Source organism: Anomaloglossus baeobatrachus, chromosome 4 (genome assembly GCF_048569485.1).
Source record: "Anomaloglossus baeobatrachus isolate aAnoBae1 chromosome 4, aAnoBae1.hap1, whole genome shotgun sequence".
In the NCBI taxonomy this organism is placed as follows: domain Eukaryota; kingdom Metazoa; phylum Chordata; class Amphibia; order Anura; family Aromobatidae; genus Anomaloglossus; species Anomaloglossus baeobatrachus.
In genome coordinates, this window is record NC_134356.1 from 27,381,078 (window position 1) to 27,402,316 (window position 21,239).

The 21,239-nt window shown below is 45.9% G+C and overlaps 1 protein-coding gene across 1 annotated transcript; it reads right to left on the bottom strand.

Annotated features, from left to right (window-relative positions):
• Window positions 1-1,289: 1,289 nt before the first annotated feature.
• LOC142301107 (E3 ubiquitin/ISG15 ligase TRIM25-like) lies at window positions 1,290-4,824 on the bottom strand. Its single transcript, XM_075342129.1, has one exon. The coding sequence runs from the start codon at window positions 4,819-4,821 to the stop codon at window positions 3,217-3,219; it is 1,605 nt and encodes a 534-aa protein (XP_075198244.1). The 5' UTR covers window positions 4,822-4,824; the 3' UTR covers window positions 1,290-3,216.
• Window positions 4,825-21,239: the final 16,415 nt, after the last annotated feature.

The following is a 21,239-nucleotide window of genomic DNA, read 5'->3' on the forward strand; positions in this document are numbered from 1 at the left end:
GTATAATGGAAGTCAATATGGAACTTGAGCATTTTTCCAAGAACTCTTCCAGAAAAATGCTTGAGTTCCCCATTGACTTCTATTATACTGGGCTGCTTCAGTCGCAGCCATCCGAGTATCCAGCTGCTCGTTACGAGTACTGAGCATCCGAGCATGGCAGTGCTCGCTCATCACTAGTTACCAGTACCGAGCACCCGAGCATGGTAGTACTCGCTCATCACTAGTTATGAGTACCGAGCACCCGAGCATGGTAGTGCTCGCTTATCACTAGTTACGAGTACCAAGCACCCGAGCATGGTAGCGCTCACTTATCACTAGTTACAAGTACCGAGCACCCGAGTATGGTAGTGCCCGCTCATCACTAGTCACGAGTACCAAGCATGTTAGTACTCGCTCATCACTAGTTACAAGTACCCGAGCATGGTAGTGCCCACTCATCAGTAGTTACTGTACGAGTACCGAGCAACCGAGCATGGTAACGCTCGTTCATCGCTAACTAATAGTAATTAATGATGGACGAGCAGGACAATGCTTGGTGCTCGGTACTCCTAATGATGAGTGAACTCTACAATACTTGGGTATGCATTACTTGAGTCGAGCAGGTCAGACACTCGGACTAGCTCAACTGGAGTTACAAGTATAATGGAAGTCAATGATTGGGCAGTTTGGCTCTCTGCCTACAAACAGCCAGCCATAAACAGAACATTTACGGGTGGGGAGAACGGGTGTTTTTTTATTTTGAAACACTACATCCAAAAATGGATGGCTCTCACTGGGGTGCAGGCACACATTATGCAATGAAGCAAGTCTGTCCTTTGTAGTCGTTGTTTCAAGGACCACATATCCGAGCACCCGCGATACTCGGCCGAGCACCTTGAGTACCTGAGCACCCCGATGGTTGATCAAGTATCGAGCAGTGCCGAGAAATGCTCTCCCATCATTACTAGTAATAGCATCAATAATTAACAGCATTGTACATACAGTATTGTAAGAATATAATCAAAATTATAATTCTTATAAAATAAACCCTTTCCTCCCACAGCATCTTTTTTTCATCTACTTTTTCATCTTTTGTACTTGCATTTTTAACAGATCTGTTGTTTTTAGATCCGTTACAAATGGATGATAAATAGCAATCCATTGTCCATAGACTCCACATGTTAAAAGTGGATCCGGCCGACATAGGTTAATTAACAATGGACAAAAAAGTTATGTTTGCATAACTTTTTTGCAGACTGATCTCTAACAGATCCGTAATAACAGATGACTACAGGAGATGTGAACCCAGACGGATTTTATTTTGCTTTGTTTTTTAATATAGATTGTGATATGAAAAAAAAATAAAAAAATTGCAAAATTAAAAATAATACATGTAACACAAAAACTTGATTTAAACAGTAGGTAATATTTCGATGATACATTCCCTCCAAGATGTTTCTGAGGACCTATTCTTTAGTAGGAGGTGTGTGATGCCTGGACCAAAGAAACTGAATGCAGTGGACTTTGTGTTTACTTTTTTCTAGTTTAACATGTTTGGGGATGCTAAAACCTAACAACCTGACAACCTAAAGAAATAATTTGCCTCATAATAGAAATAACAATTTGAGCAAATCCTCCTTGCTTTTTGGGGGGCATAGTTGAGAAGGCTAGTCTTAGTTGTCCATCTTGCCATAGTAAGGAGATAAAAACGATGTAGGCTTGATGTAGGACTTCAGAAGATACTTTTTCCTCTGAAGCTGTATTCTGGAGATTTCTACGCTAACATAATGAGAATGAGGTGTTGTACAAAGAGAAGAGAAGATCAGGGTTGGCTTAAATGTGAGCTCCTAACACTCTAATTAAGCTTGAGGGTAATAGGAAGGGGTGAATGTATTAAGGTAATGTAATGTTGAGGGAAGTAAACTTCAAAATTTAGATTTTCCAAGGTTAATTTTAAAATTAGAGGCTTTTTTGATGACAACTACAGTGTTTTGCTGAAAATAAGACCTATCCCAAAAATAAGCCCTAGCAGGATTTTTACAGGATTTTTGAATTATGCTTAAAATATACAGTAAACCGTACTACAAAAATAAGCCCTAGTTACAGTTAGGGTTGGCATTAGGGGGAGTCAAACTGTTCAATTTTTCAGGGTCTCAACTCCCTTAGAGACCCCAAGTTTTGTATTCTGAGATTGATTGTTCAAGGACCTTTGATGATTTCAAATGTGACCAAAGGTCTCTTAATTACAGGAGTCTTGACTGGAATTGGGGAAAATGGAGAACTGGGCAATTTCACAGGGTCCCCATTCTCGTAGGAACCCAAGTGTTTATATCCTGATAAGACTGCTTAAGGACCTTTGTGACACCATGTCATGTGAGTCTAAAGCTGAAGAGGAGACAGGCTGGTATGTATGTGCAGTATGTGCATAGATAGATATACATGTGTTACACACAGGGTTTGAAGAGTTATGTTGAGGTTCCATAATGCAATATAGCTATATTTGAATAAATGTTGATTTTTTTTTTGTTCAAGAATGAATGTGAATTGCTATTCATGGAAAGAAAAACACATCCCCTGAAAATAAGACCTATCCTATCTTTCAGAGCAAAATAAATGACAGAAAGTAATGGAGCGAGGATACTTTAAACACCGCGCCAATGACCACTGGTAAAGATGATAAGATCAATGTCGCTTTATTTCATGTTCAGGTCTACGCGTTTCAGGAGGCTCTGCTCCCTTCTTCAGGACAAACAGCACAAGAAGCATCAACATTTGGTGGACTATGTCCTGTTGTATATAAATATGTGACTCTTCAGATTTTGTGTTATACCATGCCTGATGAAGAGACCTGAGTAGTCTCGAAAGCTTGCAATTATTACCATCTTTTCAGTTAGCCATTAAAAGGTATCAACCACTGAGGACTCTCAGTTCTTTTAAACAATTTTTTTTTATCTCTACTGGCTAACACGGTACAAAGATATATTTTACTTGTATCAAAATGGGGCTTTATAGGGAGAGAACACTGACGTAATGAAACTAGAAGAAAAATTGATTTTCTTCCAACACGAGATATATAAATATTATTATTATTATAGCGCAATTTATTCCATGGTGCTTTACAAGTGAATATATATTGTACAAAATAGTCAGGTAAAAAAATTTCACATACTAAGTTACCAAGGATCTTTTTCTTGCCACTTGAGGGTTAATTGGCTCATGCCTTATAGGTGTTATTAATCAATTTCTAATCTTTAACCAGCTTTCTACATAGCTTTCTTTGATTTTTCTCCAAAATACACACAATGCAACATGAAGGGGCTCGGAGAAGGCGGCAGTGAAGGTGTGTAAGTGTCTGATGGGGTCACACAGCTCATAAAAGGACAACTGCCCGGCCTCATAATCCAGACAGACCCTAAATCTATCACTGGAGATCTTGTCAGGTAAGCGGATCTCTTTGCTGTCATGTCTCACAAAATAATTATTATTATGTGTTCTGCACAAACTCCAGGACTTGTTATTGTTTCCAATGTATGACTGACGTCCTCTCCGGCCTATACTGGGATAACACATCCCCACCCTCCCACATCCTGATCTACTGATCTCCACATCCCAGTAATGTCGTCCTGAGGTAAATCCTCTCCTACTCATCACCTGATACTCCTGGAATCTCCCTGTTGTTTGTGGACGATTCTGCTTTTCTTCTTTCCAGGTTGCGGTTTTCAAGTCGTCTGATATAAGGAGAGTATTAGAAGCTGTGTTTACATCCAGTAATATGTCTGCAGGACCCTCCACATAGATCCCCCTCCTTATACCTGTTATTACCTCACATAATGTGTGTAATGTGTGTGAGATCACAGCCACATCCAGGTCATCTCCATCATGGAGCTGTTTATCATGTCCCCCTGTGTCCTCATCACCTCCCTCCTCCTCAGGATCACACAAGTCCCCGGTGTCTGGTTCCTGTAAGACGGTCAGTGGATCAGTCATGTTACACAGCTCCTCAATGTGCCTCATCTTCCTGGACATCTGGTCCCTTTTTATTTCCAGCTTATGGATCACATCAGACAATGACATTGATTCTTGCTTTTCCCGCCTGGAGATCTCACTCAGGATCTTCTTCTCTAGGTTGTCCACCCGTCTCCTGATGTCTGTACACAGGGCAGTGACTCTCTTGGCTTCTCCAGCTGCTTTTTCTTGAGCTTTTCTCCTGCACTCCTCCAGACTCCGTAATCTTTCCTCAGTCTCCTTTCTCTTTGTGATCAGTTTCTGGAGAACATTTCTTAGTTTCTTCTTCTTCTTCTCCGAGGCATCATCCAGCATCTCTACCTGGTGTTCCTGATGTTCTCCAGCCAAACTGCAGGACACACAGATACAAGCAGCGTCCTCAGTGCAGTAATATTCTAGGATCTTCTCATGGACAGAACATTTCCTTTTCTCCAGAGAAGTGCTGGGATTAGATAAGACGTGTTCTGATGATTTGCTGTGAACTTTTAAGTGCTGACTACAAAGAGAAGCCTCACACAGCAGACAGGATCTAACAGCAGGAATAGGATAGTGAATGCAATAAGTACAGAAGATTCCGGAGATCTCTTGTTCTTGCTGAGTAACCAGGAAATGTTCAGTGACATTACGCAGAGCTATGTCCCTCATCAGCGTCGGCCGCTCCTGAAACTCTTCTCTGCATTCAGGACAGGAATAAACTCCAGACTCGTCCTGTGTATCCAGCACACGACCAATACAGACCCGGCAGAAGTTGTGTCCACATCTCAGCATTACAGGATCTGTATAAGTGCTCACACAGATGGAGCAGAGCAACTCGTCTCTCAGATCGGTAGACGCCATGGCTGACGGAAGAAGGAAGTATGACGCTGGTACTATATTAAAGTTGTAGTTACACCCACTTACTTAACCCCTTAAGGACACAGCTTCCTTTTTTTGTTTTTGAATCACTACATTCTGAAAGCCATAACCTTTTTCTGCCAACTTAGTCATGTAATTGATTACTTTTTGTGAGTCCAGATTTAAGCCATCACCTTGTGATATATATATATATATATATATATATATATATATATATATAAAATATACTTTACAACTTTAATATTTGTTTTTATGTTTTCTGTGGGGAAGGAGTCTGCAATACCGTCACTGTATGTTAAGATTTATTTTTACATTATACACTGTGCAATGCCATAATAACAACAAACACTATATTATTAGGGTGATGATTATGGCATTGCAAAATTTATATACTGTATAAATCTGCTCAGGGCAGATCAAAGTGCGCCTGCGCAGGACCTGAATGCCGGTGAGTGTGGATGACGTAGGACGCGTCATGCACCCAGGGTTCAGAAGAAGGAGGACAAAGATGGCCAAAAGAGGAGGCACCTGACCCGGAGAACGGAGACACCAATCTGACCGGTCTGCACCACACCGCCAGTTAGGTGAGTATTATAAAGTGATTTTTACGTTCTACACAGCGGCCTGGGCTCTTATATATAGCATGTTAGAATGCTGTATATAAGAGCCCACTGGTGGTGGCCGCAGCTTATAGTCACCAAATCTGGTGACAGGTTTCCTTTAAGAAGGGTTTGCTGTTTGGAGAATAACTTCTAGTTGTCAATGGTACTATGTCAGGCTGTACCCACGATCAGTATTTTATGAGTTTTTGATGTAGTGTATTTTCTGCACCCATTATGAAAATTAGATTAGTAGTTTTTTCATTTAATTTTTTATTGTTGTTTTGTACCTGTGTCTCCATCGCGTTTTTAGCATTGCGGTTTGTGTCTGTTTTTGGTATACTTAAAATACCCAGCACAGCCAAACCCATATACTGGACATCCTTGACATTGTCAAAGTAATCTGTAAGAATGGCGGAGACAGTCTCAGATTGGAGCGGCAGGGGCCCTCCAGTAATGTTGACTCTGGGGGCCACCACTTATCAACTACATGCAAATATTTCATTTACAAATGTACCTATGCTTCTACGTAATAATATATTGGGTAGTTTGTAAAATTAATAAGATGTTTTCTTTGTCTGTACATAGTGAAACAAGTGTATTGTGCCAATACTGATTATGTTTTTGGGGGGTAAGTGACATACTATTGCAAAGGAGCCCACCGGAGGATTCTCCTGTGAGCCAATCCAAGCCTGTTAACAAAGGCCTTAAAGAAGTGGGTCACCCATATTTATTATTAGCCACAATGATATTATGTTGAGAAACAAGGTTTCTCTCAAATACCTTGTGTTGGCAATTCTGCCTGTGAGCGGCGCTATTGCAGTCTGCACTTCCCCATCGCCTGACCCCTGGGGCTCTGTGACCTCGGGGATCCGGTGATATCATGTCAACTTCCTGCCCACCTCACATCACCGCGGCCAGCCCCAGTTTCTGTGAGTGACTGGGCTGTGGACGGCGTTTCACCGCTCAGCACAGCCCAGCATGACAGCCCAGCTCCCTCCTCCTTCAGTGCGCAAGCAGGAGGCATGCTGGGCTGTGATGAGCAGAAAAATGCTGCCCACAGCCCAGTGACTGACGGACACTGGGCCGACCGCGGTGATGTGAGGTGTGCAGCAAGTTGACGTGACATCACCGGATACCCAAGCCCCGGGGGTCAGGTGTTGGAGAAGAGCAGACTGCAATAGCGCCGCTCACAGGCAGAATTGACAACACAAGGTATTTGAGAGAAATCTTGTTTCTCAACGTAATATCGTTGTGGCCAATGATGAATATGGGTGAACCACCCCTTTAATGGCCGAAATATTGGAATCTATCTCAGTAATGGCAAAGTTTTCAATGAACACATATTTTATCTCAGAATTGAGACATTTGATAATGACTGATCAATTCCGGCAGAGAAAGAAGTAAATTTATCTGATGAGATATATTACAAAGTTGCCTATTTTCATTTGTACTATTGATTTAAAAAAAAATAAAAATGAACGACATTTACTCTTTAATAATAAAACATTTCATAAGAGTACATTTTATATTTATTTTTTTTTCCCACCAGGGGACTTGAACATACAATTGTTTACTTCCTTCTATAATATTACATAATAATGCAATACTCCTGAAATGTAGTGTAAATTCCCAGACATTCTGTAAATAGTGAGTACTGTTTTCAATTGTCCATAATAAAATTGTGGTCTGTGATTTTATTTTTGTTCGCTTTAACAAAATGTTATAGCATTTTCAAAAAAGAAGGCACAAAAACAAATTTGCAAAAAGAAAGACAATGCGGGGAGAATGTGTGAGGAGGAAGATAAATCTGTGTTTGTTCACTTACAAGATTGTTGATCCATGAGAAGAAGCCTTGATGAAACCATGGATGGAACAGATGTATATTTTGAGCCTGAAGAAGACCATCAATGCCTTAATATAAGGTAAGGCAGGTGGTTTCCAGGTACAGCACCCATCAGAGGATTATAATTAGACAGCGCAAGGGGAGTCGCTTATCTCCATAAAAAGAAAAGAGGTGGGTATTAAAATTCAAACCGCCTGGCCGGAGCTTCATGGAGCAGGACGCTTAGGGACTGAGCTCCTTCACCCGGGAGTAAAATAAGCCCACTTACACTAGCTTGGAGTGCCCAGGATAGGGAAGAGAAAGCCCTTTAAGGTTGCCAGAGACCAGGGAACCCCAGCGCCGCTCACCCTGGACTCCTATCTACTTAAGGAGCTGCCAGGGGGGGCGTGGCCTGGATGGCAATGTGAAGAGATGTGTTTGTGGAGCTCTCCTGCAAACTCCCTTGATAAATCCCTGAATACCGCTGTTATCACTGCCTCAGCCGGCTGTCAGGAAGATAAGGTGGTGAGGACTTATCTGGAGTGAGTCTGGTGGATGCAGAGAGGTGCCATGGTCCGTCACAGGCAAAAAGATAATGGAGGCGGGAAAGTCCCCAGCTCTCAAGATGGTGCCATGATAAGGCAGGAAGCTGAGAAAGTTAATGCAGCCTGTCAGGAGAGGATGCAGATCGCGGCAAGGCTGGAGAAATTTGCCTGGACTTCAGAGAAATCACATCAGCATATAGATAACAGAGGTGAGGAAGGAGAGGAGGGAGAAGATAATGCCAGCTCTGATGAGATGGGGGATGGTGAAAAGCAGCAAGATAAGACAGGAGAAGTGGAGAAAGCACATAGTGCACAGGAGGCTCCAGAAAACCCCACTTTAAAGGACATTTTTGCAGTGGTGTCTTTTTGTAAAGAGGCTCTGACTACCCTGACAAAGCAAGTTAAGGGATTACAGGCAGAGGTTGCTGACATTAAGAAAGACCTCAAGAAAGCTGATCTGAGAACAACGGCTGTAGAGGAGAGAGTGGGGATAACAGAGGATCATATTACAAAACTACAAAAGTCTGAAAAAACATTTGCACAGCAGATAGCTGAAATCATGGCAAAAAATGATGATTTAGAGAACCGCTCTAGAAGAAATAACATCCGAACTGTCGGCATCCCTGAGAAAGCGGAAGGAAGAAACCCCACTGAATATGTAGAAGACTGGCTCAGGGGGAAAATGGGTGCTAATGTCTTATCCAAGCTCTATGCTGTGGAACGTGCACACAGAGTCCCGATGCAACCACAACCAGCAGGCAGGGGCCCTCGCACTATGCTAGCCAAGCTCCTCAACTACAGAGACAGGGACACTATACTGCGAAAGGCAAGAGACATGGAGGATCTTATGATTGACGGCCAGAGAATTTCCATATACCCGGACTACTCCATTTCTGTTCAAAAGCTACGTATGACTTTTACAGGAGTAAAGAGGCGCCTGCGAGAGATGGGGGTGCAATACTCAATGATGTTCCCGGCAAAGCTAAGAGTGATGGCGTTGGAGCGAGTGCACTTTTTTACAACTCCGGAGGAAGCCATGCAGTGGTTGGACGCAAACGAAAAGCGGATCCGTTTGAAGGAATGAGCTGACTGTCTGAATCTGCAGTGTGTTGGAGAAGGCCGGCTGAGGCTCTACAACATCCTTAGGAGCTTACAGGGGACCCTTCTTGTTTTTTCTTTTTTTTTCTCCTTCCCTTTGGGATTGAGGTAGTATGCAGGGGGAATGCGAAGGGTTTGATGTGAGCTTCGCAGGACATGGGGACTGCCTAATTAGGCGCGGTGGTGGTATTTACAATTTGAGATTCCAGTTTAATTACTGTTCGCCATTTTACTGTTATATTGGTTGAGTGGAATATGATTATACATAGAAAGGGGGGGAGTGGAGAATTGTTGGAAAAGGGACGAGTTTTAAAATGTGTCTAAGAGGGGAAGGCGAGGGAGGTAGGGGGGAATTTAGTAGGGATTATGGACCAGGTTTGGAAAACCCGATGCTTCACGGGAGTACTCGAAAACAGGAAGTGGTGGGGAGTAGGAGGGGAGGGGAGCAGGGGGGGGAGGGGGGAAAGGGGTAGGGTAAAGGCAGCATGGGGAGATACTACAAGGTTTGATGGTTTTACTGGGTGGGATAATGGGGGATAGAATTAAGGTGTTGAGTTGGAATATTAGAGGGTTATCAGATAGGTCTAGGAGAGCGGCAATAATTAAATATGTTCAAGACCAGAACCCGTCAGTAATATGTCTACTAGAAACGCATCTCACAAAGGAGACAACACATGTTTTAAATAGGAGATGGGTGCAGAAGGCCTATCATTCCACCTTTTCCAACTATGCAAGGAAGGGGTGTATCACTGCTTATCCATAACTCTGTGCAATATGAAGAGATAGAAGTGTATGTGGATAAAGAGGGACAGTGTGTGGCCATCAAGTGTAAAATATTTGGCAGACTCATGTGTATAGCTGCAATATATATACCACCTCCATATAAGTGCACCAAACTAAGGGAGATAAGGGAGTTCTCTGAGAAGGGGGGAGTAATCCCTTTTTTACTGGTGGGGGACTTCAATAATGTGATAGATCTGTACTGGGATAGGAGTAGTAGACCTCCAGGTATTCAGGAGAGTTCTATAACGTCGTTTGGCACTCTTATTGGGGAACTTGGAATGGTGGATGCCTGGCGAGTGAGGAATGGGAGGGTATCCTGCTTCTCTTGTTATTCGGCTTCACATAAGGGGTGCTTCACACACAGCGAGCTCGCTGCCGAGATCGCTGCTGAGTCACGCTTTTTGTGACGCAGCAGTGACCTCATTAGCGATCTCGCTGTGTGTGACAATGAGCAGCGATCTGGCCCCTGCTGCGAGATCGCTGCTCGTTACACACAGCCCTGGTTCGTTTTCTTCAAAGCCGCTCTCCTGCTGTGACACACAGATCGCTGTGTGTGACAGCAAGAGAGCGACAAATGAAGCGAGCAGGGAGCAGGAGCCGGCGTCTGACAGCTGAGGTAAGCTGTATCCAAGATAAACATCGGGTAACCAAGGTGGTTACCCGATATTTACCTTAGTTACCAGCCTCTGCAGCTCTCACGCTGCCAGTGCCGGCTCTGGCTCTCTGCACATGTAGCTGCTGTACACATCGGGTTAATTAACCCGATGTGTACAGCAGCTAGGAGAGCAAGGAGCCAGCGCTAAGCAGTGTGCGCGGCTCCCTGCTCTCTGCACATGTAGCTGCATTACACATCGGGTTAATTAACCCGATGTGTACTGTAGCTAGGAGAGCAAGGAGCCAGCGCTCAGTGTGCGCGGCTCCCTGCTCCCTGCTCACACTGGTAACTAATGTAAACATCGGGTAACCATACCCGATGTTTACCTTAGTTACCAGTCTCCGCAGCTTCCAGACGGCGGCTCCGTGCAAGCGCAGCGTCGCTTGCACGTCGCTGCTGGCTGGGGGCTGTTCACTGGTCGCTGGTGAGATCTGCCTGTTTGACAGCTCACCAGCGACCATGTAGCGATGCAGCAGCGATCCTGACCAGGTCAGATCGCTGGTCGGATCGCTGCTGCATCGCTAAGTGTGAAGGTACCCTAACACTCTGTCCCGTATTGACATGGCTCTAGCTAGTGATCTGATGGATGCAATGATAAGCGACGTGCAATATCTGACAAGAGTGATTTCAGATCATAGCCCGATTCTAGTGTCCATACGACGGGGAACCCTGACAGGGGGAAGGAGGGGAGAGTGGAAGCTTCATCCAGCATGGATCCGTCATATTAATATGGGGAATATAGAACGGGATCTTGGGGATTTCTTTATCCACAACGAGGGTAGCACTGGTCCGCTGGTGGTATGGGATGCGATGAAGGCATACCTCAGGGGGCTCCTGTTCAGGGATATCTGTAAACGTAAAACACAGACGAGGCAGGATGAGAAAGATAGCCTGGAGGCCTTAGATAAGGCAGAGCTGGAAGCAATCCGGAGTACTACTACGGACGCGAAGCAAAATCTTAGGCAGGCGCATGAACAGGTTAATAAGATGCTTTTGGAGAAGGCGGTAAGGAAGCAGGCATTCCAAAAATTGCATTTTTATGAGGAGGGGGAAAAAGTTGGTCATCTATTATCGGTCATAGCTGCAGCTCAAAGGAGTAGTTCATTTGTGCATGGTATGGACACGGTGGAGGGGACACAGGTCACTGAGGTTGAGGAGATCCTTGGGGTCTTTAAAGATTTCTATCGCACGCTATATTCTTCTAGCGGAGAGATGAGGGTGGAAGAGGTGGACTCGTTTCTTGAGCGAGGTGAGCTTCCGGTGTTGTCTGTGGCGGATAGAGATAAACTGGAGTCACCTATTACTATTGATGAACTGGAGGACGCTCTGCATGGCATGAGCAATGACAAGGCACCGGGAGCAGACGGGCTACCAGTTGAAATTTATAAACAGTTAGAAGAAATCCTATTACCCAAACTATTGAAAGTCTTTGAGGTGGCGGAGGGGGAAGGTGTATTGCCTGAATCTATGAGAGAAGCAATAATAGTAGTAATTCCTAAGGAGGATAAAAATCCGAGGCTTCCAGACTCATATAGACCCATCTCGTTATTAACAGCGGACATGAAGCTTCTGGCTAAGGTGTTGTCAAACCGGCTGACTGGAGTTATATCTAACCTAATCCATATGGACCAATCAGGGTTCATGGCCAATAGGTCGACAGCTGCTAATATCAGGAGATTATATCTTTTTTTTTTTTTTTATCATAAAGGTTTTTATTGAGTTTTCAGAAAAATACAAACTTCTCATACAACAACATCAAGAACAGGAGCATTAAGTAGCAAGAGGTGGACCCCTGTGGTTGCAGCCCCTCCAGCACAGTGGTGACACATGTGGGGAAAAAGAAGCCAGTTTAGTAGGGGAGTTGTACCACCTCAGATGAACCTTTTTTAATTGCTCTATATGATTGAGACAAGAAGAGAACTTGTGGATCCATTTTGAGGCCGCGAACCATTCTTGCGGCGGAAGCAGAGAAGCTAGATCTTTTTCCCATTTGAGCATATACGGCAATTGTTTGTCCGGTTGTGGGGAGTTTAGCATATTATGGATATATGAAAGGCCTTTGATTTTGCTATTTTGAAAGAATTTTTTAATTGAGGCGTGGTCAGCTGTCGTGGGAGCCGGGAGATGAGGAGCGGACTGAAGAAAGTGACGTATTTGAAAAAACTGGAATAGACTGTGTCGGGGAAGGTTAAATTTATCACACATTTCTGAGTACGGGAGTAGGACGCCTTCTCTATAGAGATCTGCTAGGGTGATTGGACCTCCACGTGTCCAGGCGGCAAGATTCAAGTTCGGAATGAAGGCTTCTAGCGATCTAAGGGGAATGCTGGGACCTAAAGCATGTGACACTGGCTTGCTCCACAAGGACCAAGCTTTCTTTAGAGCTGCTGTGGTGGGTAGAAGATCGCCGGGGGGCGAAGGGGTTAGGAGCAGGGAGTCTATGAATTGTTTAGGGGAGTGGACCTGTGCCCAGGTGTACTCAATCTGTAACCATCTTAAGTCTGAATCATTCCTCCACCAATCTCGAGCCGGTTCCAGGATAGCGGTTCTGTGGTATGTTAGAATATTAGGAATACCCATTCCTCCACCACTTAACGGGGCATGCATGCATCTCAGGGCTATTCTAGGTTTTTTCCCAGCCCATATAAATTTACTCATTAGCGAATGAATTTTGGTGAGATACCGTTGCGGAATTGTTAGGGGCAGGCACCGAAGTAAGTAGATAATTTTTGGGAGGCAGATCATTTTAAAGGTCTGCATTCTCGCCACCCAAGAGAGCGGGAGAAGAGACAGGCGAGTAAGTTCTCTATCCAGTGAGGTGTGCAGGGTCAGCAGATTTTTCCGGATCACGGAGTGTAGCGGGGCCAGTATAATACCCAGGTAGGGGATACCCTCGTCTTCCCATTTGAAAGGGTAAAGATGAGAAAGAGTGGCTCTAGTTGAGGCGGGCAGGAAGAGCGGAAAAATTAAGGACTTGGTAATATTAAGCTTGTAATACGAGACTTGAGCGAAGGAGGACAGGATCTCCATTACGTGTTTTAGGGACACCTCTACATTAGTGCAGGATAAAATCACATCATCCGCATATAGACTGATCACATGGTTTGTACTCCCCACTCGAATCCCCGAGATCCGAGGGCATTCACGGATAGTCTGCGCCAGAGGCTCTATAGCAAGGGCATAGATGATAGGGGAGAGTGGACACCCCTGGCGTGTCCCATTGGATAATTCAAAACTCCGAGATATAAATCCGGATGCCAGAACTTTGGCGTTAGGGTTAGAGTATAGTGCCATTATGGCGGTAAGTATGGGGCCTTCAAATCCAAACTTGGCCAGTACAGATTTCAGATATCCCCAGTGCACCCTGTCAAACGCCTTCTCTGCGTCCAAGGACAGCAATACACTGGGGATTTTCCTCCCCTCAGCCACCGCAATCAGGTCCAGCATACGTCTCGTCCCATCTTTCGCCTGCCTCCCCGCCACAAACCCCACTTGATCCGGGGAAATCAGTGATGGAAGGACTTTATGTATTCTAGCTGAGATTATTTTGGCGTACAATTTTAAGTCGCAGTTTAGGAGGGATATTGGCCTGAAGTTTCCTGGTGATGTAGGGGGTTTTCCTGGCTTTGGCAGGGTAGTTATAATGGCCTCTAGATTATTTGGTGAAATATCTGCTGTGGCTCGCCAAGAGGAGAAAAGTCTCAGGAGGAAAGGAGACAGGGTTTCAGTGAATTGCCTATAATAGGAGTTAGTGAGGCCGTCTGGGCCTGGAGCTGAATTTCTTTTGGCTGTGATCACCGCCTGGCGAACCTCCTCCAGGGAGAAAGGGGAATTTAGTTGCTTTAGATGTACTGTAGATAACCGAGGAAGATTAATATTGTTTAAGAAGGAATTAATTGCCGATTGGGTAGGCTTTGGGGCAGTGGGGTCATTTTTAAGGTTGTAGAGAGACTGATAAAAATCAGCGAATGCATTGGCTATTTCCGTTGGGTTGCGTATTGTGGCATTAGAACCCGTCACGAGGTATTCAATTTTGTTTTGCATTTCTCGTTTTTTAACCCTCCTGGCTAGTAAGGCACCCGCCTTGTCACCCATCATATAGTACCGCTGTTTGAGGGATCTTAAATTTTTCTCATAGTCTACCATCAGCAATTGGCGGAGCTGTGTTCTTAGTTTCCTGAGTTCGTCAGATGTTGACATGTTTGGGGCAGATTTATTGTGGGCTTCTAAAAGCGCTATGTGGGACAGTAGAGCTTTGGAAGTTGCCTGACGCCTCCTTTTCTCCCTAGTGGCAATTTTGATGAATGACCCCCTAATAAAGGCCTTGTGTGCAGACCATAGCGTTTCCTCTGTCACCTCCTTGTTGTCATTAAATTTAAAAAACTCTGCGAGGTCGGCCTGCAACTCCTCAGAGATTTGTCTACAGGCCAGGAGGGAGTCATTCATGCGCCACCGGGTAAAAACGGGCGTGCGGCTTTGCTCCTGGACTGTCAGGTATATGGGGGCATGGTCCGACCAAGCTATAAGTCCAATTTTTGAATCTGAGCAATCCAAAATAAGTGAGCTTTCAACCAGAAAGTAGTCCAATCTGCTGTATGAGGTGAACCGAGGTGAGAAGAATGTGTAGTCCCTCTCATTTGCATGTTGGTATCTCCATATATCATGGAGATGCCTTTCTGAAATTATTGTGCTCATTTCCTTCCTCTTTACAGCAGTATTGGAGCAATCCAGAGTGCTGGACATTAACATGTTAAAATCCCCGCAGATTATTTGCTTACCCTCTGTAACGGATGAAAGCTTGGAAAGAAACCTCCGCAGAAAGCTGATCTGACCAGAGTTGGGGGCATAAAGGGTTGCAATAGTATACTTAGATCCATTTATGGAGCAATTAATAATGGCGTATCTACCTTCAGGGTCTAAATGTTGGGAATGTAGTGTGAACGCAACAGTATTTTTTACACAAATGAATACTCCAGCCTTTTTTTTTTTCCCACAAGCCAACAGTATGAAAGGAAATTTAGCATTATTTAACCTGTGCGAGTCCCCCTGGAGGAGATGAGACTCTTGACCACAAATCACGTCACATTTGGATTTAACCACTTCCCGCCAAAACATGGATCTCTTGGCCGGCGAGTTCAGGCCCCTAACATTTATAGACATACAGTTCAGTACCATTGTACATGAAAAAAAGTCTCTTGCCTAGAGCTGCGGGGGGAGAAAGGAAGGTTAGACAGGAAAGAGATAACACTGACAACATTAACATCACTAACATTACTGATGTAGGGAGCATCAGTCCACATAGAAAAAAGCCCAAAAAGGGGGCCTGCGGTATGGTGGAAATGTACCGCCATGGGGGCTCAGGGTCCTGGTTGAACAGAACCAGCGGACCTTAAAAGTAGCAACTAAGTCTCAGCCGCGACTCAGACACATCACATAACTCACGCGACGGACCAATCTTCATTCACTTTATCCCTTTGGGATGATCCTGTGGCTCTTGGAGATCTGGCCGGGAGATTTGCCATGTTCCATGAGGATAGGAGCTTTGCCAACTGTTGTGGGGAATGGCAGACGTGGGTGCTTCCTGCACGGAAAAGCAGGATCTTTACAGGGAAACCCCATCTATAGGATATAGCTTCATCCCTGAGAATTTTGGTATAAGGGGCAAATTCCCTCCTTTTTGCCAGGGTTCCTGCAGACAGATCCGGAAAAATGGACAGGTGCTGGAATTGCTCAGACAGAGGCGGCCTCCTTCTCAGGGCTTGCAGCAGGGCTTCTTTGGTCTTGTAAAAGTGCAGGCGAGCCAAAGTGTCCCGGGGGGCATCAGCACTGAGGGATTTAGGCTTAGGGACTCTGTGTATTCTGTCCACCAGGAAATCAGTTGCAGACAGGTCTGGGAGCAGCTCCTGCAGCAAGGAGCCTAGAAAGCTCTGCAGCCCCTTGTCTGGTATGGCCTCTGGAATTCCTCTGATTCTTATGTTGTTTCTGCGGGACCTGTCCTCTAAATCCAAGACCTTGGTATGGAGCTTTTGCACTTGTTCCTCCAGTGCTGCATTGGCATCAATGAGGCTATTGTGTGACTTTGTCAGCTCCTGCATTTTAGTTTCAATGTGTGCTGTGCGACTGACTATGGCAGTGATATCTCCCCTCAGCTCAGCCACCATATCTTTCCAATCCTGCTGCAGTGATGAGCGGAGGGCACAGAGCAGTTTCTGCATGGTACCTTTGGTAAGCGGTATATCTGCAGCGACTGTGTCCAAGTCTGGGCCTGCTGTGGATCCCCTCCTGGATGAGCGTGAGGAAGCTGTGGAGGAGGATGCTGCTGCCATTTTCCCTCGTCCCGTGCTGGAGAAGAAGTCTGTAACTTTCGCCGGGGACGGCTTCTTCTGGGACTTTCCCCTTGGCATGCCACGTTCCTGGGTACCTCCGCAGCACTTTCCCCCCGTGTGCAGAGAGATTGGTGCCACTGGTGAGCCGCAGTGAGCCGGTTAGGAGTCGAGGTGGCTGGAGCTCAGCAGCTAGGTGACCGGTGCCATTAGCAAGCAGGCCACGCCCCCCCAGGAGATTATATCTTAATCTACAGTTGCCGCCTGACAACCCTGGCCGGAGGGTGATCGCTTCGCTAGATGCCCAGAAAGCGTTCGATAGTGTTGAGTGGGGGTATCTGTGGAAAGTGTTGCAGCATATGGGTTTTGGCCCACGGTTTGTAAAGTGGGTGCAGCTGTTGTATAATAGGCCTACTGCTAAAGTTAGAGTTAACGGTATGACCTCCTCAGCGTTTGAGTTGCACCGGGGAACGAGGCAGGGCTGCCCACTATCGCCGCTCCTATTTGCTATTGCAATTGAGCCTCTGGCGGCGGCCATTAGGAAATCAAAGGAGATCCATGGATTTAAGTATGGGCATTTAGAGGAGAAAATAGCTCTTTATGCTGACGATTTATTACTTTTCTTGGGGGATCCATCAGCCTCATTGGATCATGCCATGCAGATAATAGAGAAATTTGGAGAAGTTTCGGGACTGACCATTAATTGGTCTAAATCGAGCCTCTTTAAAGTGGATGGGGAAGTAGCCTGGACAAATGAGGATACTGGGGCTAACAAATTGAAGAATGTGGACGAATTTAAATATCTAGGTATCCAGATATCTCTGCCAGTAGAAAAATACATACAGGTGAACTTATGGCCTCTCCTTAAAAAATTGAGAGCCAAGGTGGATGCCTGGAACAAGCTACATTTGTCAGTTGTTGGAAGGGTTAATTTGCTAAAGATGGTAGTAATGCCTAAACTCCTATACATACTGCACAATGCCCCTGTTTGTATTTCAAGGAAAAGATTTAAAGGGATAAACTCGCTGTTTAGGGACCTGGTGTGGGGTAAAAAGCAGCCTAGGGTGCGATTAGAGACTTTACAAAGGCCGAAGGATGAGGGGGGTCTAGCAATCCCAAATCCGGAATTGTATTATATAGCGGCGCAATGTCAACACCTCAGGGGTTGGTCGGATCAAGAGAAAGATGGGGGCATTAAAGAAGTACTGGAATACATAGTGGGTAGAAGTCCATTGGTAATGGGACTAGAGGATGGTGCGGTGGGGCTCCTGGGTAGAACATCTCCTACAATGGCACTTATAAATAAGACCTGGGATAGGCTGAAAAGGGTGAGAGGGGTGACCCGGTTAACCAAGTTTACACCTATCTGGGATAACAGTAATCTCCCGGAGATTCAGAAAATGGGGAATATTGAGGAGTGGAGACGCAAGGGTGTGATATACATGCATCAGATATTGGATGGAGGAATTGTGAAATCGTTCCCACAGTTACAGAGTGAGTTTCAGTTACCGGCGTCCGGCTGGCTCCACTACAGTCAATTAAAACATGCGATTGCAGCCCAAGCGGCTAAACAAAGTGTGGCCATACAGACTGACCTGGTACTGGAGTATGTGTGTAAGGGCGGAGGAAGCACTAAAGGGATCATTTCTGGCACATATAAAGATATACTACATACCTTTCTTTTAGACTACCCAATTAAAGCTAAATCTAAATGGGAGGAGGAAGTTGGGCCGATAACGGAGGAGGTGTGGGAGAGTATCTTAGAGTATATCCCTAAACTTTCCATGAGCGAACCAGCCAGACTGTCTCACCTATACGTGATTCACCGGGTATATAGGTCTCCTTTACTGATGTTTAAAATGGGGTTGAAAAGGAATTCGGAGTGTCCAAGGTGTCAGGGATCTGACGCAGGTATTTTTCACATGATGTGGTCTTGTCCGAGACTGGTCTCCTTTTGGACTAAGGTTATCCACAATATAGGAAGAACATATGGGTGTGTCCTCCCCAGGGAACCAGTGATATGCCTATTGGGATATGTTGAGGAGCTTGGGGTGGAAAATACTATGAAAATTGTCATTGCTAGGCTGCTGTATGCGGCAAGAAAGCTAATCGCCAGGTCCTGGATTAAAAAAGACCCCCCAACCAGGGGAGAGTACATTAAAAGGGTGAAATGTATTCTTCAGCTGGAACGGGGAGTGTATGAAAGAAGGGGGAATGTTAAAATGTTTGAGAAGCTATGGTCTCCTTGGCTGCAATGCGAATAAGACGAGTGATGGACCAATAAACTGGTCTGGGACCGGGATAGCCGTCTGAGACCTCTGATGTGTGTGTTTTGTTTTATTTGTGTTACTAGTTGTTCCTCCTGCACAACGGGATGGTTGCTATACTACAGTTGAAGGGTATCCTAAGTGTGTACTAAATGGGATGTAGTATCGGGGAGAAGTGTTGCTGCCGGGGTGGGGGAGGGGGGCGGGAGGGGGAGTTAAAGGGGTAATAGATGTGATAAATTTAATTTGGATGCCGATTTGTTATTCTGTTGTATGTATTCTGTTTTAATAAAAAAGTATCTGATTTAAAAAAAGGAGCTGCCAGGGGAGCAAGAACAGGAGGACGCCAGGATGGCGGGAACGCCGCGTCCCCTGCTCCCACAGACTGCTGCGGCTCCGGGAGGCATGGAGGGCAGCGGATGGAGGGAGCCGGTGCATGCCGCAGATGGAGGAGGAGATGAGGAGATTGGAGAGGTCGGCGGTGCAGACGGAGGAAGAGATGAGGATCCCGCGGACGCCGGCAGGAGGGGAGCTGACCTCGTGGTTAAGATGGCGGCGGCGGAGGAGAAGCGCGGTGACTCACCTGCTCGCGGACGGGATCAAGACTGCAGTGAGCAAGCTGAGATCGCGCGCCCATGGACTGCAGGACCGGGTAGGAGGCATACGTTCTCCCTAGAGGCGAGCTCCGGCGGTCACACGGAGATGGGGGAAATGCCGCTCCTCCCCCACTAGAGATCCTGGAAAGTGGTGGTGGCTGGAGTCCGTCGGCTCTAACAGCAAATCCACAGGGGGAGACCGGTGACTTAGCCTGGGGCGATGGAGCTGAGGACTGGGGGAGCTCTGGTAGTGAGATAGTGGATGGCTTAGTGGGGGACGGGGGAGAGGCACAGGAGGAGGCTTGCAATAATTCCCCAGCCTGTGTGGGACGACCCAGAATCTCATAAGGATGCCCCCCTGTCCTCCCCACTGGGACCACCAATATTACAGAGTGAGACTCTCACCCCAATGCCCCAAAGGCACCAGAAATCAACTGGGGAGGCAGGGCCAAGGAGCCCAGTCCCTGTAACACAATATAAAGAGACCTCTAAGATCCCACTGAGCCCGCCTAGCAGAGTAGCTTCCAAGAGGGGGCCACCGGGAAACCTGACTGCTGGACCCGTGCCTCCGCAGCATGCATGCCCTCCAGCAGATTGGTGGGAATTTGTACGTCAGCTCCCTACAAAAACGGATTTCCAAGCACTTATTTCTGAAGTAAAAGATACCTGCAGGTCTGAAATAGCGGCGGTCCGACAGGATGTAGTATCTATCTCTAAAATAATAAATCAGCTGGAGACTGATCACAATGATGCTAGAACAACCATTCGCCACTTCCAGTCCCATACCTCCTCCCAAGCCGACGCCATAAGAGAATAACAGCGTCATATTGAAGATCTTGACAACAGAGGCAGACGCCACAATATAAGGGTCAGAGGCATTCCGGAGGCCCAAATAAAGGAGGACGTTACAAAAATTCTGCAGACCATATTTAATTCCCTCCTTCAGCGCCCTCCTGATAGCCCAATTCCTATGGACAGAGCACACAGGGCTTTGCGCCCCAAAAATTTGACAGGGAACCCGAGAGACATTATTTGTCATATTGTGGACTTCCAACTTGAAGAGGAAATAATGTTCAGAGCACGACCGCCAAAACAAGCGATGTACCAAGATGCTAGGATTCAACTGTTTCAGGATCTCTCATGGTTGACACTACAGCAGCGGAGGGCCCTCCGCCCATTACTGTCATCCCTAAAGGCCAATAATATCCTCTATAGATGGGGGTTCCCGTTCAGTCTATCTGCACGGCGAGGGGAGACGTCGGCCAGCCTTCGGACCCCTGCAGATCTGGAGTCATTTTGCCGGGCATTCGACCTTCCTGTCCCGGATCTGCCAGATTGGACTCTGCGACAACAGATACAGCAGCTTCCTCAGACCTGGCAGCCGGCCACAGCAGCACGTAAACGGCGATCTAGAGGCCCAAGAGCAGAAGGACCTACCTGATTGCTTTTCCCGTGACTTTATAGTATTTTTTTGATCTCATATGGGAATTCCAGGGGGTCAACTGACTTGATTATATTGCTTCCCATTTTCCTGGGACATCCTCCTTTATACAAAACCGCGGGGGGGGGGGAGGTTTGGATCCTTAGTCCGGTTTGTGGGGTTCCGCCACTAACTCTTCTGCAGAGTCGTACCAATTGATTCGCACTTTGGTTTATAGTGCAGGTTATATTTAGTGAGGTATCTTTAACTTTGTATAAAAGTAAGTCGA

What these genes read in the sequence shown, in the direction of transcription:
- LOC142301107 (XM_075342129.1), bottom strand. Translation starts at nt 4,821, where the DNA reads ATGGCGTCTACCGATCTGAGAGACGAGTTGCTCTGCTCCATCTGTGTG.